The sequence below is a fragment of the Pungitius pungitius genome, chromosome 4 (genome assembly GCF_949316345.1).
Source record: "Pungitius pungitius chromosome 4, fPunPun2.1, whole genome shotgun sequence".
NCBI lineage: Eukaryota > Metazoa > Chordata > Actinopteri > Perciformes > Gasterosteidae > Pungitius > Pungitius pungitius.
Genome location: NC_084903.1, coordinates 21,494,472 through 21,506,761, shown reverse-complemented (window position 1 = coordinate 21,506,761; position 12,290 = coordinate 21,494,472). Strand labels below are relative to the sequence as shown.

At 43.4% G+C, this 12,290-nt stretch overlaps 1 protein-coding gene across 1 annotated transcript in view; it reads right to left on the bottom strand.

Annotated features, from left to right (window-relative positions):
* Positions 1-11,671, bottom strand: part of trip4 (thyroid hormone receptor interactor 4) — a 55,131-nt gene extending 43,460 nt beyond the window's left edge. Inside the window, exons 1-11 of the mRNA XM_037448880.2 lie at positions 11,491-11,671; positions 10,293-10,474; positions 9,934-10,064; positions 9,500-9,718; positions 9,297-9,375; positions 9,099-9,204; positions 8,736-8,951; positions 8,517-8,646; positions 8,232-8,425; positions 7,988-8,112; positions 7,797-7,888 (exon numbers count right to left, since the gene is read on the bottom strand). Coding sequence (XP_037304777.2) covers positions 7,797-7,888; positions 7,988-8,112; positions 8,232-8,425; positions 8,517-8,646; positions 8,736-8,951; positions 9,099-9,204; positions 9,297-9,375; positions 9,500-9,718; positions 9,934-10,064; positions 10,293-10,474; positions 11,491-11,570 — 1,554 coding nt within the window. The 5' untranslated portion in view covers positions 11,571-11,671. The remainder of the gene's footprint in view (positions 1-7,796; positions 7,889-7,987; positions 8,113-8,231; positions 8,426-8,516; positions 8,647-8,735; positions 8,952-9,098; positions 9,205-9,296; positions 9,376-9,499; positions 9,719-9,933; positions 10,065-10,292; positions 10,475-11,490) is intronic.
* Between the last annotated feature and the right edge of the window lie 619 nt (positions 11,672-12,290).

The window sequence follows — 12,290 nt, the reverse complement described above, 5'->3', positions numbered from 1 at the left end:
TTTCCACGTGCAGTTGCCCCCCCCCCTCCCAACCCCCGACATCAGAACCGTGTACTCGAGGAGACGCTGAACTCGCCAAAGGTGCTTACAATTCCCTTGATCGTAAAATCCAGCGATTATGCAAAACGGCAGCGGCCAGCTCGAATAATCAAGATCGGCACGTGATGCAATAATGGCGACAGGTTTATTGATAGGAAAAAACGATAACCTCCAGCTGCTCCGTGATCCAAGAGCTGATCCAGATTGGTGATGGCTGGATGAACATCCTATTACACATAAATAATGTAATCAATAACCTTCAACATGAGTGTCACTCGAACCTTGAAAAATAACCTGTGTAATGGAAGAATTTACAGAACCTACATGTTGGGGAATTCTATAAAGAGGTTTCAGATAATGAAAGAAATAATGAATGGTTTCGACTAACTGGAACGATACATCTGTGATAAATATCAATATCAGTGATCAATATTACCCTTGTGAGTATGGTTATCCCAAAAATATGCTCTTGAAGAGAAAAGACTAATGGGTAAAGAGAAATACAGGTCAATAATAACCCTTTCCAAATTAACCACAAGCTGTATTTTCTCATATAGGATAACCTTCCTTTTGGGTTTTTATAGTGATTATAACATGGGAACAAGTCAGGCTCACTGGGCGGTTTTGGTTTGCCGCACACATAAGAAACAAAGATTGATTGCACTGGATGCATGGGATTCCTTCCTCGCCTCCCCCCCCCGTCTTTCTCCATACTTTCCCTCCCTCTGATGTCGCCAGCAGGAAGTTGCTGAGCAGGCATGTCATCCAGCGGAGGACAATTGAGTTTGTAATCTCTGACCCTGCAGAGGCAGAGAGTCTCTCGCTCTGTGTCTCTCCGGCTCTGCCTCTCTAGGAGAGATACTTGCGGTTAATACTGCTGCAGGGTCGGAGGCCTGGCTGGATAAAGATCTCTTCTCAAATGAACACACACACACACACACACACAGGCATGTGTGACATGAAGCAATTGCTTAGGCATGCCTGGGGAATACTGGCAGAAACACTCAAAATCAGCTCGAGGGTAATGAGTGAAGTGGTGCCTGTCCTCGCATTTTGGATGGGAACAGGCGTCAAGAATAACGATTAAAACGGAGCGCTCTTCCAATCCCTGATAACGCCGTGGCGGGGGGGGGAAACTCGTTCGCACACTATGAAGTACTAACTTGACTGCGCCACACACAACCTTCGCTCTGGCACAGACATTGGCCTCATCAGGGGAGAGGGGGGGGGGGGCTTCTCGGGGCATCAACAGCAAACACCAGATGTGGAGACAGGAGATAAATGTCAAACATATTGATTCTATGCTTCATTAAAGCTCATTGTGGGGGGGTAAAGTTTGCCTGTGGCAACGCACTAAATGAATCACAACATTAAGATCTGCGGCGGCCTCGTTTTTCCTTACTAGTGCAAACGTTGTTTACCACAGCCAAGGCCATTATATCGAAGACAGCACAAACTGGGAAGCAGATGAATGTTCCATGAGCTTTGAATAAATAAAAAGAGGCTGTTCCAGTTACATCTGCTGGGACACAAAATAAATGACAAAACATACCTATAAAACAGCCACAGCTAATTGAACATTCTATCCACACAAGGTTTTAGTTTGAGCCGTTAACGGTTCAGAATTGTACTGATACATTTCTTTTGATTGGCTCCACTACCCCTCCCCCATCCTTCCCATATATTCAAATTAACAACTGCAAAGAAATGCATCCGCAGGGAAGCTCAAACACTGAATCAAATGTTTTGACTGTACCGGAGTAACGTCCCTGACCGCAGCAACATTTTTCTTCTGATTTGTGGAAGCGGTCCGACTTGAGCGAGCAATATTGATCGCAGCCTTTTGAGAGAATAAAGACCGAATAACTTGAACCTGTTTAGCACCCAGTGTCACACTTCATACAGCGTGGCATTCAGTTACGCTCTTTGATTCTTTATTATAATCATCAACACTGCGGTCTTTCAGACCATCAAAGGGAGCTGCCTGAAATGACTCGCGCTGCCTTTTATCTATGTTCCAGGGCCCTGTGATCGGCGTACGCTACGCGAGGAACAAGTCCGATTAAATGGGCAGAACAAACTAGAAGAGAGATAATAAAAAAAACGAGGCTTCAAGTGACGGAACAGCAGGAACCATTCAAAGTGCTTTAAGGACAGCAGTGGATTTCTGAACAGTGTAGCAGACGGGTTCTAGTTTTGCAGATGGGTCTATGTAGTTTTTTTTATGCTGTTGGGTGGAAAAAAATAAAAATCTGTGACTGAGGGTTAGTTGATTGTCACCCAGTGTCTGGGGACTCTTGGACTGAATGCATTCTCCACACCACTGCAGAATCACATGATGTCTGACCTCCCTGTCATGGCAAACTGCCCGGCAGGGGAAAAGGGAGGAAGAGGAGGAATGCGAGTGCGTGTGACACAAAAGGGGTTGCACGGAAAAAGACTGCAGCGAGAGAACGATCGAGAGTTAAGTGCAAACGCGTGTGCCGGTTTGCTGAGCAGTCACACTTCTACACAAACAAATTCACAGCGCCGACCTGTAAAACATACTGTTAGAGGGAAAGCGTGGGGGGGTGTATGAAGATTGAGGAATGAGGTAGGGGGAAGGGGAGTAGGAAGAGACTGGGGCAGACGCTGCTATGGATTCGCCCGATGTCACCGAGAAAAACAGAGAAGAAAAAAATAGCTTCGCCTGACTTACTTTCCTTTGGAATGCCTCCAATATATATCCCGAGTGTGTGGGTGTGCGAGTGTCTGTGAGGCGTGCTTGCAGGAAGGCTTTCAGCGTATAAATATCACATTACCACACAAGGAAGCACAGGCATCAGTCCCAGCTTCCAGCCGGCCTAACAAGACTCGGAGTTTAGCAATGGAGGTCAGAGGGAGAGCTTGCACAGACGGAATTCCACAGAAACCAGCACTCATTTTAGCAGATAAGTGGCTAAGCTTGCAGCTATGTGCGGCGTCACAAGCCTAGGCTTCCTGCTACCCAACATGCGCTGGTGTGCCAACATCTACGTAGCCGCAGTACAGTATTGTATATACCGTACATAAGATGGGGTTGAGTACTCATGGAGCCAAACTTGAAAACAAAACAAGAAAGCCAAATGTACTCTGTTGCAAAAAGACTATACAAGCTGTATTTCATTAGTTGGGTTTAAGGTTTTGAATGGGCTTGTGGGAATGGATCTGGCAGAACTCTTTCATCATAGGTTGGAACGCTGAAGTCGACCGAGCAGATTGCTTATGGATGTTCTGAGAACCCGGCAATGAGAGTTTGAACCTCAGCTATTATTAAATAATTACGTTTATTGTTTTTCCTGTATCTATACAAATATACTGCATTCAGATGGTACTGTTCAATGCATACTCTGAATGCACATCACAGTGTATGCAGATGATAGAAAGAAAAGCACAAAAAAGTTCAAACTGAACAGGGTCGTAGCAGAATGTCCCCGTGTGGAAAGATAAGGCTGAACGGACCAATTATGGCTGGAATGACCACGGATAATGCCAAACTTCTGGTGGGACCTCTAATTTGTGCACAAGCTGCATACCGCCATTGAAAAAAAGAGCCCGAACAGTGTCACACGTCTGGAGCGGTCCGACAGCTGAGGGAGAAAGCGCTAAATTTCGCAACTGCCCGGACGCATACCGATCCCTAATTAGCCGGCACGGCGGGACTCGGTGTGCGGATCGGTTGCGGGCTTCACGTCTCGCTGAGAAACGGCCCCACGCGCCTGAAGACATAGACCAGGGGTGTCAAACTCATTTCAGGTTTGGGCAGTATCTGGCCCTAATCAAATTGTGGGGCCAGACCATTAAAAAAATAAAATAATTGGGACGGGTGGCGGTGCGACGAGCAAAGTCATCTGGCGGGCCGGATTTGGCCCGCGAGTGTGACACATGTTATAAAGATATTACACTTACGACGGCTCTGCCCTGTCAACAAGTTGAAAGATGTTCTCTCCTGTGACGGTTTAGGAAACTGACAGCAACCCAAAACATCAACTGAAAGTGAATATTTAAGAAGATCCCGCACTCAGGTTTGAGGACAGGAATCTGCACCAAACACTCAACACGGACACCTTGTCAAACAAAAATGTTGACAACGTTTTTGTTATCTTAAGAGAGGAGAACAAAGGAGAGCATCACAGATAATTTCTATTTACTTAGCATAGGAGTACAAAGCAAGCAAACAGACCAGCCCAGAACTGAAGGACTGTTAACGAGCGTCCTGGGGAAAGAAAAATAGCAAATGGTAAATGGATTCAAAAAGCTGGCTATATATTAGATATATCTTTTATAATATATTTTTTTAATATATATTTTAAAACACTGTAGTTGTATATTGCTTTTCTAGTTTCCCCCAACAACCCAAAGCGCCACATGTCATGTTTCTCATTATTCATACACCGATATCAGGGGCCAGCATGCCTCCTGCATCAGGACCGTCTAACATTCACACTCATTCATACACCGCAGGAACCACCAGTGGGAGCTTTACTGAGCACAAGATTGTGGAGAAGATGCGTCTACGAGATAACTAAAAAATCCTTTCACATCATATGAATAAATATCTAGGAACGTAGGACCCACTCACATGTTGGCTGCCAAATTAGAAGCCTGAACATAAAATATGTAATACAGATACTGTTTTTACATATTTATTCTATCCAGAATATATTGTTATAAATGTATTATGTCCTTTGACACTGCTATAGATGTATTTTATGCAGATGACACTGCTATAGACGCATTCTATGCAGATGATAGTTACATATATGCATGCATGCCCAAACAAGGCAAGAAAGGACAACCTTGTTTGCACATAAAACTACATGCAATAATCTTAAGTATTCAAAACAGAATTCTACCAATATCTGAACGTTTCATAGATAAGAGGAAGCCAGTCAGCCTTGGACCCGTTTGAGTCGACTTCTGTAAACCACCTCGCAAAAGGCATGTCTCAAATATGTGTCTCTCTGATATGCACGAGGGCCCAAGAACCTGCTGTACTTCAGCCTTCAACAGCCCCGAGGTTAATAAAACAGGCTTATCTGGGAATCACTAGGCTGCATTACTGTGCCAAAACCACTGTGAAAACTTATTGCATTACTATGTCAACATTTCATCATCAGGGAATTCATAGCGTACTTGACCAATTTGATAACGCACGCACGCGCACACACACAACCACACACACACACACAGCTTTCTCGCCCACATTGTCATTTCATATGAATCGATCCTGAACATTGACGGTCTTGCTCTCAGCGTGCCTGTCTCAGACAGGACCTCTGACTTGTATTCACCGACACGTGCAGCTCTGCAGCTGGTGATGTGGTCTTTGCAACGGAGGAAATAATAAATCAGACCCTTATTTAGTGCAGATTGATCCAATCAATTATTTCACCACAGGAGGAAGTTGATGGTGCAATTCAAGCTCTGTATGGGGTGCAATGTGCCTTCACCGGCACTGCGACCCATTTAAAAACGGGAAGTGTGCATGTGTGCATGTGTGGGTGAATGTTGCATGTAAATATATACTTACGTTCCGTTTTATGTTCAGTTCTAAAACATCGGACAGCTGAGTATCATTTCTACGTGTGACGTTAACCATCTGCAGCCTATCTGCCGCCCATAAACCTGCTTATCTTGGCCGGGGCTCCCAGCTCATCCTTTTTAATTATCCTACTCTGCCTCCTCCAGCAAAAAGTGTCAGTTTTTTATCTTTCTCTTCCCCTCCTCCTCCCCACTGCCTTCTACAGTCAGCAGGTCAGGCAGACATCTTCACCCATTGCTGGGGTGGAGAGGCAGAGCACAGATGATAATGACTGGCCAATTATTTGTAGGAACTGGGAAGATTGGAGGAGTGCGAGATTATGGAGGGTGGATCAATACAACACTTTGTAATACTTCATACATCACTAGGGGGCAGAAGAAGAAGAAGAAGAAGAGCTGGAAGAATAACGGCTAACTGTCGCCTACCAGCCCCCTTTTAACCACTCACAACTGCCAGCAACGCACTCCCCCGGCCCGGCAGCTCAGCTGTGTGCTACTCTGCAATCACGGAACATGCACTCTTCTGCTCACATAAAAGGAAGGCAGCTTAAAATGCTAAAAACAGGCAAACAGTCTCTGCTTTATTTTCCAAAGCAGTGGCTGGAATGAGCAGTAACCAACTGCTCAGCACCGTCGTTAGGTCTTTGCCACCCTTGTTCTTCACTATTTTCTACATCTGCCTTTTTTTCCCGAGGGGCCTTGTGTTGGGTGGGGGTGTTATTTATGGCTGTTCTGTGCAAGTGGACACACACGCACACGCACACACACACACACACACACACACACACACACACACCCTTTCACAGGATGAAAGGGCAGCCACACTGCTTGCAAACATGATTTTACAGCCCTGGGTGGAATGAATGGTGGAGGAGAGAATGAGGGCAGAGTACAAAAGGGGAAAGCCCTTAGCTTACAGGTCCCAGCGGTCAGAATGCAAACCGTGTCGCAGTGCAAAGCTGATTGTACCCAAACACAGACAAATAAGACATCCGTTTCCATGTAGGAAGACTCAATGTTAAAGCATGTGTGCAGAGACGCATGGACATGAAAGTACATCCTCAAAGGGGATCATGGCTTTCTCCATGGCTCTGTTGACTGGAACAGAGTACCGACATTGCCAAATGCAATGTGCATCAGCATCTCTCCATCTGATGAATGCATACAAGTGCATGTGTTGACGTGTATCAGGGCTCAAATAATGTGTAGCGTTTCACACATGTCAGTGTTTATACAGATTTCCCGGGATTCTCCCATAGCTCTGCCTGTCCGTTTCTGTGTGACACGACAAATAAGGTCTTGAAGCACAATGTGAAAATAATAAGTGACTGACAGTGTATCAAATAAGGGTGTGGCCTTGATTACAGATTTGGTTCATTATCCTAAACAATGATTTTCATTATTATTCAATTTCTTTTGATTGACAAATTGTTATTAGAGGAACTTGAGTGATTAATTAGATATATTATGTACTCCACTGGAAAAAAAAGGAACAGAAAGAGACCAGTGGACAACAGACAATCTCTACCCAAGCCAGAGGCAAACAGGCAAGAAGAGGATGGCAATGTAATTAAGTTAAATGTGTTCCATTAACAGAAAATGGGGGAGCTACTCAGTACACATGATGACTGAATGGGGAGTGGGGGTTTATTTTAGAGTTTAAACTTGGTAAAGCAGCAATTACTTAAATCAACTTGGGTGGAAAAGCTCAAGTTAATAGTTAATCAGTCCAAGAAGGCAGCACTGGCTAAACTGCCCCAGAGCTCCTCCATGCTTTGCTGCATCACATTTTCAGAGCCAAACCAGAGTTCTCCTAACACCCCGTGTAAATGAAAAGTATAGAAAGCAGCATTGTTTGAGTAGTAATCCGAAGGCGTCATGAACTCACATCTCCTGCATATTGTTAATATAATTAAAAAATACTACACAATAAAATACACCTTTTTTTTCTATGAATGCGGCAAAAACAAATTTGACTGAGGCCAATGCAATGTCGATAAACGAGCCATTTCGGTGGGAGGTAACTGGTATAATTCGGGCTTGTATTTTTTGCTTCAGTGGTTGTTTCTATGGTGCATACTGCCTCTAGTGAGGAGCGCTGTACCCTGGCTGAGTCTGATAATAGGGTGCAGTCTGACATCTGGTGGTAAGAGGTGACATTGCAGTAATACACAACGCTTGAGCGCTTCACTGACCTGCTCTCTGAACTGCTCCTGAGGCAGGCAGTCGGTCACATTGACGCAGCCCAGCAGGCAGCCGGTGGGGTATTCTTTAGGAAAACTGGGCTCTGCGCATCAAACAAGAGTAAAAATTATTATTATTGTTAAGTGATGCGTGCAAGGCTTGTGGAGGATAATCACTTTCACGGGCATTCAGTCCTGTATACCTTTCTTGTACACTTGGCGGTACATGGCCTCCACCTCAGCAATCTCCTGGGGAGTGGGCGTCTTGGCTGCAGCAGCAATCCACAGACGACCCCGATGGGATGTGTACCAAGTTCTCCCCTCGACTCTGTGCACACCCACAAACGCACATGAACAGCAATGCCTTCATTGGCATAAACTTACCTTTTTCAGGTTTATTCTGTAAATTAGCTTTAGAGGTCATTGGGGATTTTGTTTGCTCCTCACCTCTTGATGCCTTTTATCAGCAGTGTGGCCCACGGTTGGTGCATGCTGAGGCACCAGCCCCCGTCGGACATCTCCTGCAGGTCTTTGTCTTGGAGCCGCAACTTGTGACGCTCCTCTCCTCCCTTTTCCTCCCCCGAGCTCTTTCCCGGGTTGGGGTTTCTCTTGCTGCTTCTGCTGCCGCCAACATCCACCCACTGGGAAGTGCATTTATTTCATTTCTTAAATGTTACATACGTTGAGTGTAAAAGCACCTCACAGTCAGTGTGAATGTTAGAAATGACCCACCTCCGGTGCAGACTGCATTATGTTTGGGTTGACCAGCTGGCCAAGGGTCTGCCTTCCACCTTGTCTGTTGGAAACCACTGACGATTTTGACGCAGAGCCGCTGTTCATAGCCATGAGGGTCTCATCCAACCTAAACAGCGAGCGATTCAAATGGCATTAAACGCGACAGCAAAACACCGCCCTTGCGGCCTTGATTTTGAGGGGAGTTTGTTTTCTTACTTGTTGTAGTACTCATTGAGGTTGTTTCCCTCGTCAATCACCTCCCTGCCAGCAAAGTCCAACGTTATTTTCCTGTCCTTGCGGGACGCATGGCGAAGCTCTCTCAGCTCCGCTTCCTGTTTCCTCAACCGTTCTCGCTCATTGGGGGACAACCACTGATTGGATTCAGTGGCAAAGTAATCCGCCTCATCATCCAGAACCTGCGTTCTCCTGACACTGGAGTTTGAGGGGGCGGTAAAGAAAGAGAGTTCAGTGTTATCACAGTTTCAAGCTTACCTTCTGCAAGTCCTATTAAAGTGCAAACACACAGTAGTAAATCTATTCTTGAGCAGCTCTTATCTTGACTGTTGTGTTTTGTGATACCTATTCTTGTCGTATTCCAGTAGTTTTTCTTTGTGCCGCACAGCCTTCTCCAAACCCGCCTTAATCTTGGCCTCTTGGCTCGGGAGATAATCTCTTTCTCCACCATCTGTCACCAAAAGAAAAACCAAATCACACATTAACGATCCATGTCACTATGAATGGGAGTGTTTTATAATCCTGACTTGTTTTGACTCTCACCTCCCATAAGCTTCTTTCGTAGTTTCTGGCTTTTGTTGGAGTCGCGTTGCAGGATCTCCTGCTCCTCTCTAGTGCACACCTGAATCAAACAAAAAAATAAATAATCAGTGAGTAAAGAATAAATATTTTAGAAAATAAGCATTTTCAGCACAGTAAGCAGATTAAAACTGAAAGTAATCCAAGCACTCAAAACTCCTACGTACCAGATTCTTACAGAAGAGGCAGGGCCCTGATCCCTCCTGCTCACATACGATGCGCCCACAGCTGATGCAGTTGTTTATAAGCTTGTGCTTTTGGGCAAGGCAGTCACAGGAATGTCTACCCGGGAGTAAGATGGACAGCTTGTCTTGTCCCTCTTTAGCATAGATATTAACAAATTTACTTTTCTTCTTTGTTGAAGAAGAATTGCTGTTTTCTTGAGCCTGAGAAAGTAGAAAGAAAATGAAGACAGCAATCAGTAACAGAAGCAGTACAGAGATGACGTAAACAAACTAGACCAACTCCAAAAATGCAATGGATCGCTTATAAATATACTTAATGGGGTTTGTCATTGTTTTACTCAAACCATGAGAATTAAAAACTTGAAACTACTTATAAGTGATTGCAGAACAAAAGTTGAAGGCCGATGTTTACGCACCCTCATCAGATCAATGGGGGTTTTGACTGCCTCTGGCTCGGGCTCCGCTTGGCTTACAGTCAGCACATCCTGTTTGTTACGGCCCTTGCGTTTCGCCTTCTTCTGGCCGTCTTTGGTCAGGTCTTGCAACTCTAGGAAAAGAGCGCAAATTACTGTCAGCATCGGTAGGGCATTGAAACCAATTTGATACCTCTGTAACCACATTTCCACATTTAATCATTAGAATTTGTCTTTGTTTCCAATGTTTAGTCATTCTCAAGTAGTTTCCATTGTGATTTTATTGCAGATTGTTAATGGCTGGAAGGAACCTTTATGTACAGATTAAATGACAATGGAAAGGCAGACATCAGACAGCCTACCTGCTGATGAAGAAGATTCCTTTGGAAGGAAAACACTCGAGCTATCTGTCGCCTGTGTTTGAGTCCTCTTCCACCTGCTGAGGAACTCATTGATGAACTGTCCTTTCCTCCCGTCCGTGCCCTGCAGGAGGTCTCCCACATACTCCTCTATCTCTTCAGCATTTTCAATGGATAGAATGTATCTAGACAGCAGAATGGCAAAATGACTGTTTCATCCAATACGTTTTTGTCAAAGTGAGTGTAGAAAACATTAAAGACCCAAATTCTTCTTCAAATGTGTAACGGTCTGCTTATATTAATTTTTAGATAGCTTTTGGGATTTAAATAAAACTCAAAAAAGGCGTTATATTTTAGATAAAACAGTTATTAGTGAGAGACTTATTCCTGTTTTCTTTTTATAGTGTAAAAATGTACAAGACGACACTATTTTTTTTTTTTTTTAATCAAAAAGCCCTACTAGGGACAAGTGTCGTAAATTAGCTTTAGCTAAAAACACTATGATACTCACATCAGATGACTGTTAAAAGTTTTATCTATGTTATTTGTATCTGTCCCTATCTAAATAAACTTGATAATGATAAATAACTATTGGAGACTGGTTTAATTGCTATCAATATTTTACAATCTATTATGCCTGAATGAAAATCAACTTCACGTGAAGTAAACTTGAAATAGCTTCGAAGCAAATTATACACAATATTTGTTTGTAGGTTTGTGTTTTTTAAACCACCTCAGCGTTCTCACCTGACAAAAATAAATTATTCCGATCATTCACGTGACATTAACGGGTTAAATCTACGTCACCCACGACGTGTCACTTGGAATAAGTGGATTTGTCAAGTTATAAAATGACTGTTAGCTCATGCATAACGTTAGCTAACGTTAATACACCTGTCAAACTGTCCTCCCGTCAGTGTTAACGTTACAGCTGGAGGGCCAAACTTATCTAACGTTAGCTAGTTGTATTTAATGAAAAGCGGTACACGTAACACACGAATAGCTTTATTTGATACGTAAGCAACATATTTTATAAAACAATACATCGCAGCACAGCACCACCAAGACAGCTTTATTAATTGTTCTCCCTCCCTTGGATGTGTTAGCTCGCTGGCTGTTAGCACTTCGTCTGACGTCAGATTTCATTTTTTTTTTTTAATTTTCTTTTGGGCTAACGTTCACTAGCTTTGACGTTACTTACTGGACGATGTCTTCACATGCTTCCAAACCGAACTTGTAGTGTAACTGGTCCACACACCACTGCAACAGAGCCTCGGACATGTTTAGCGACTAAGAAGAACGTGACACAAACCGAATGTGGCAGTAGCGTGTCAAACTGAACCACCGTGTTTCCAGTCGGCGACAAAACAAATGCACACACACGGAAGTTAAATACGTTGCCACAGTGAATACCCTCCGGTAAGAAATGCGTTTTATCTTTTTTAGGTTCCCCCTCACGACAGAACGACTTTAAAAAAAGGCATCTTTAACAAAAGTCTATAATTGATATCGAACAAAATACAGTTTTTTCAGGGATGTATGAACATTTCCATCTCCAGTTTTGTCAGACTTGAAAATTGATGTTTTAACGAGTGAAGGTGCCAAATTGGGTGTATTTTTTCAAATCAGTCACTAGGTGTCAACTTGGTAATGCAGTGTAATACTGGTGAATTTAGACTGGACTTTACAATAACGTTATCTGTACCAAAGGACTCAATTTGGTTGTATATTGACAACTGAAGTCAAAATCCTTCTTATAAGATTAACGCATATTCGATCGCCTTCTGCTTTTCTTGAGTAATTTCATTTTCTGACACTTTGTACTCCACTAACTACATTTTTTATGTTACAATTGTATTATTTTTACTTGACTGCATTCATCATAACTGCTGTTACTTTGCAGATTCAGATAATTATACTCATTGTGTCATTGTGTCCACACACACAGGCAAGTCATAGCTAGTTTATAAGCTTATATAAAATATAAAGACATGAAGATTT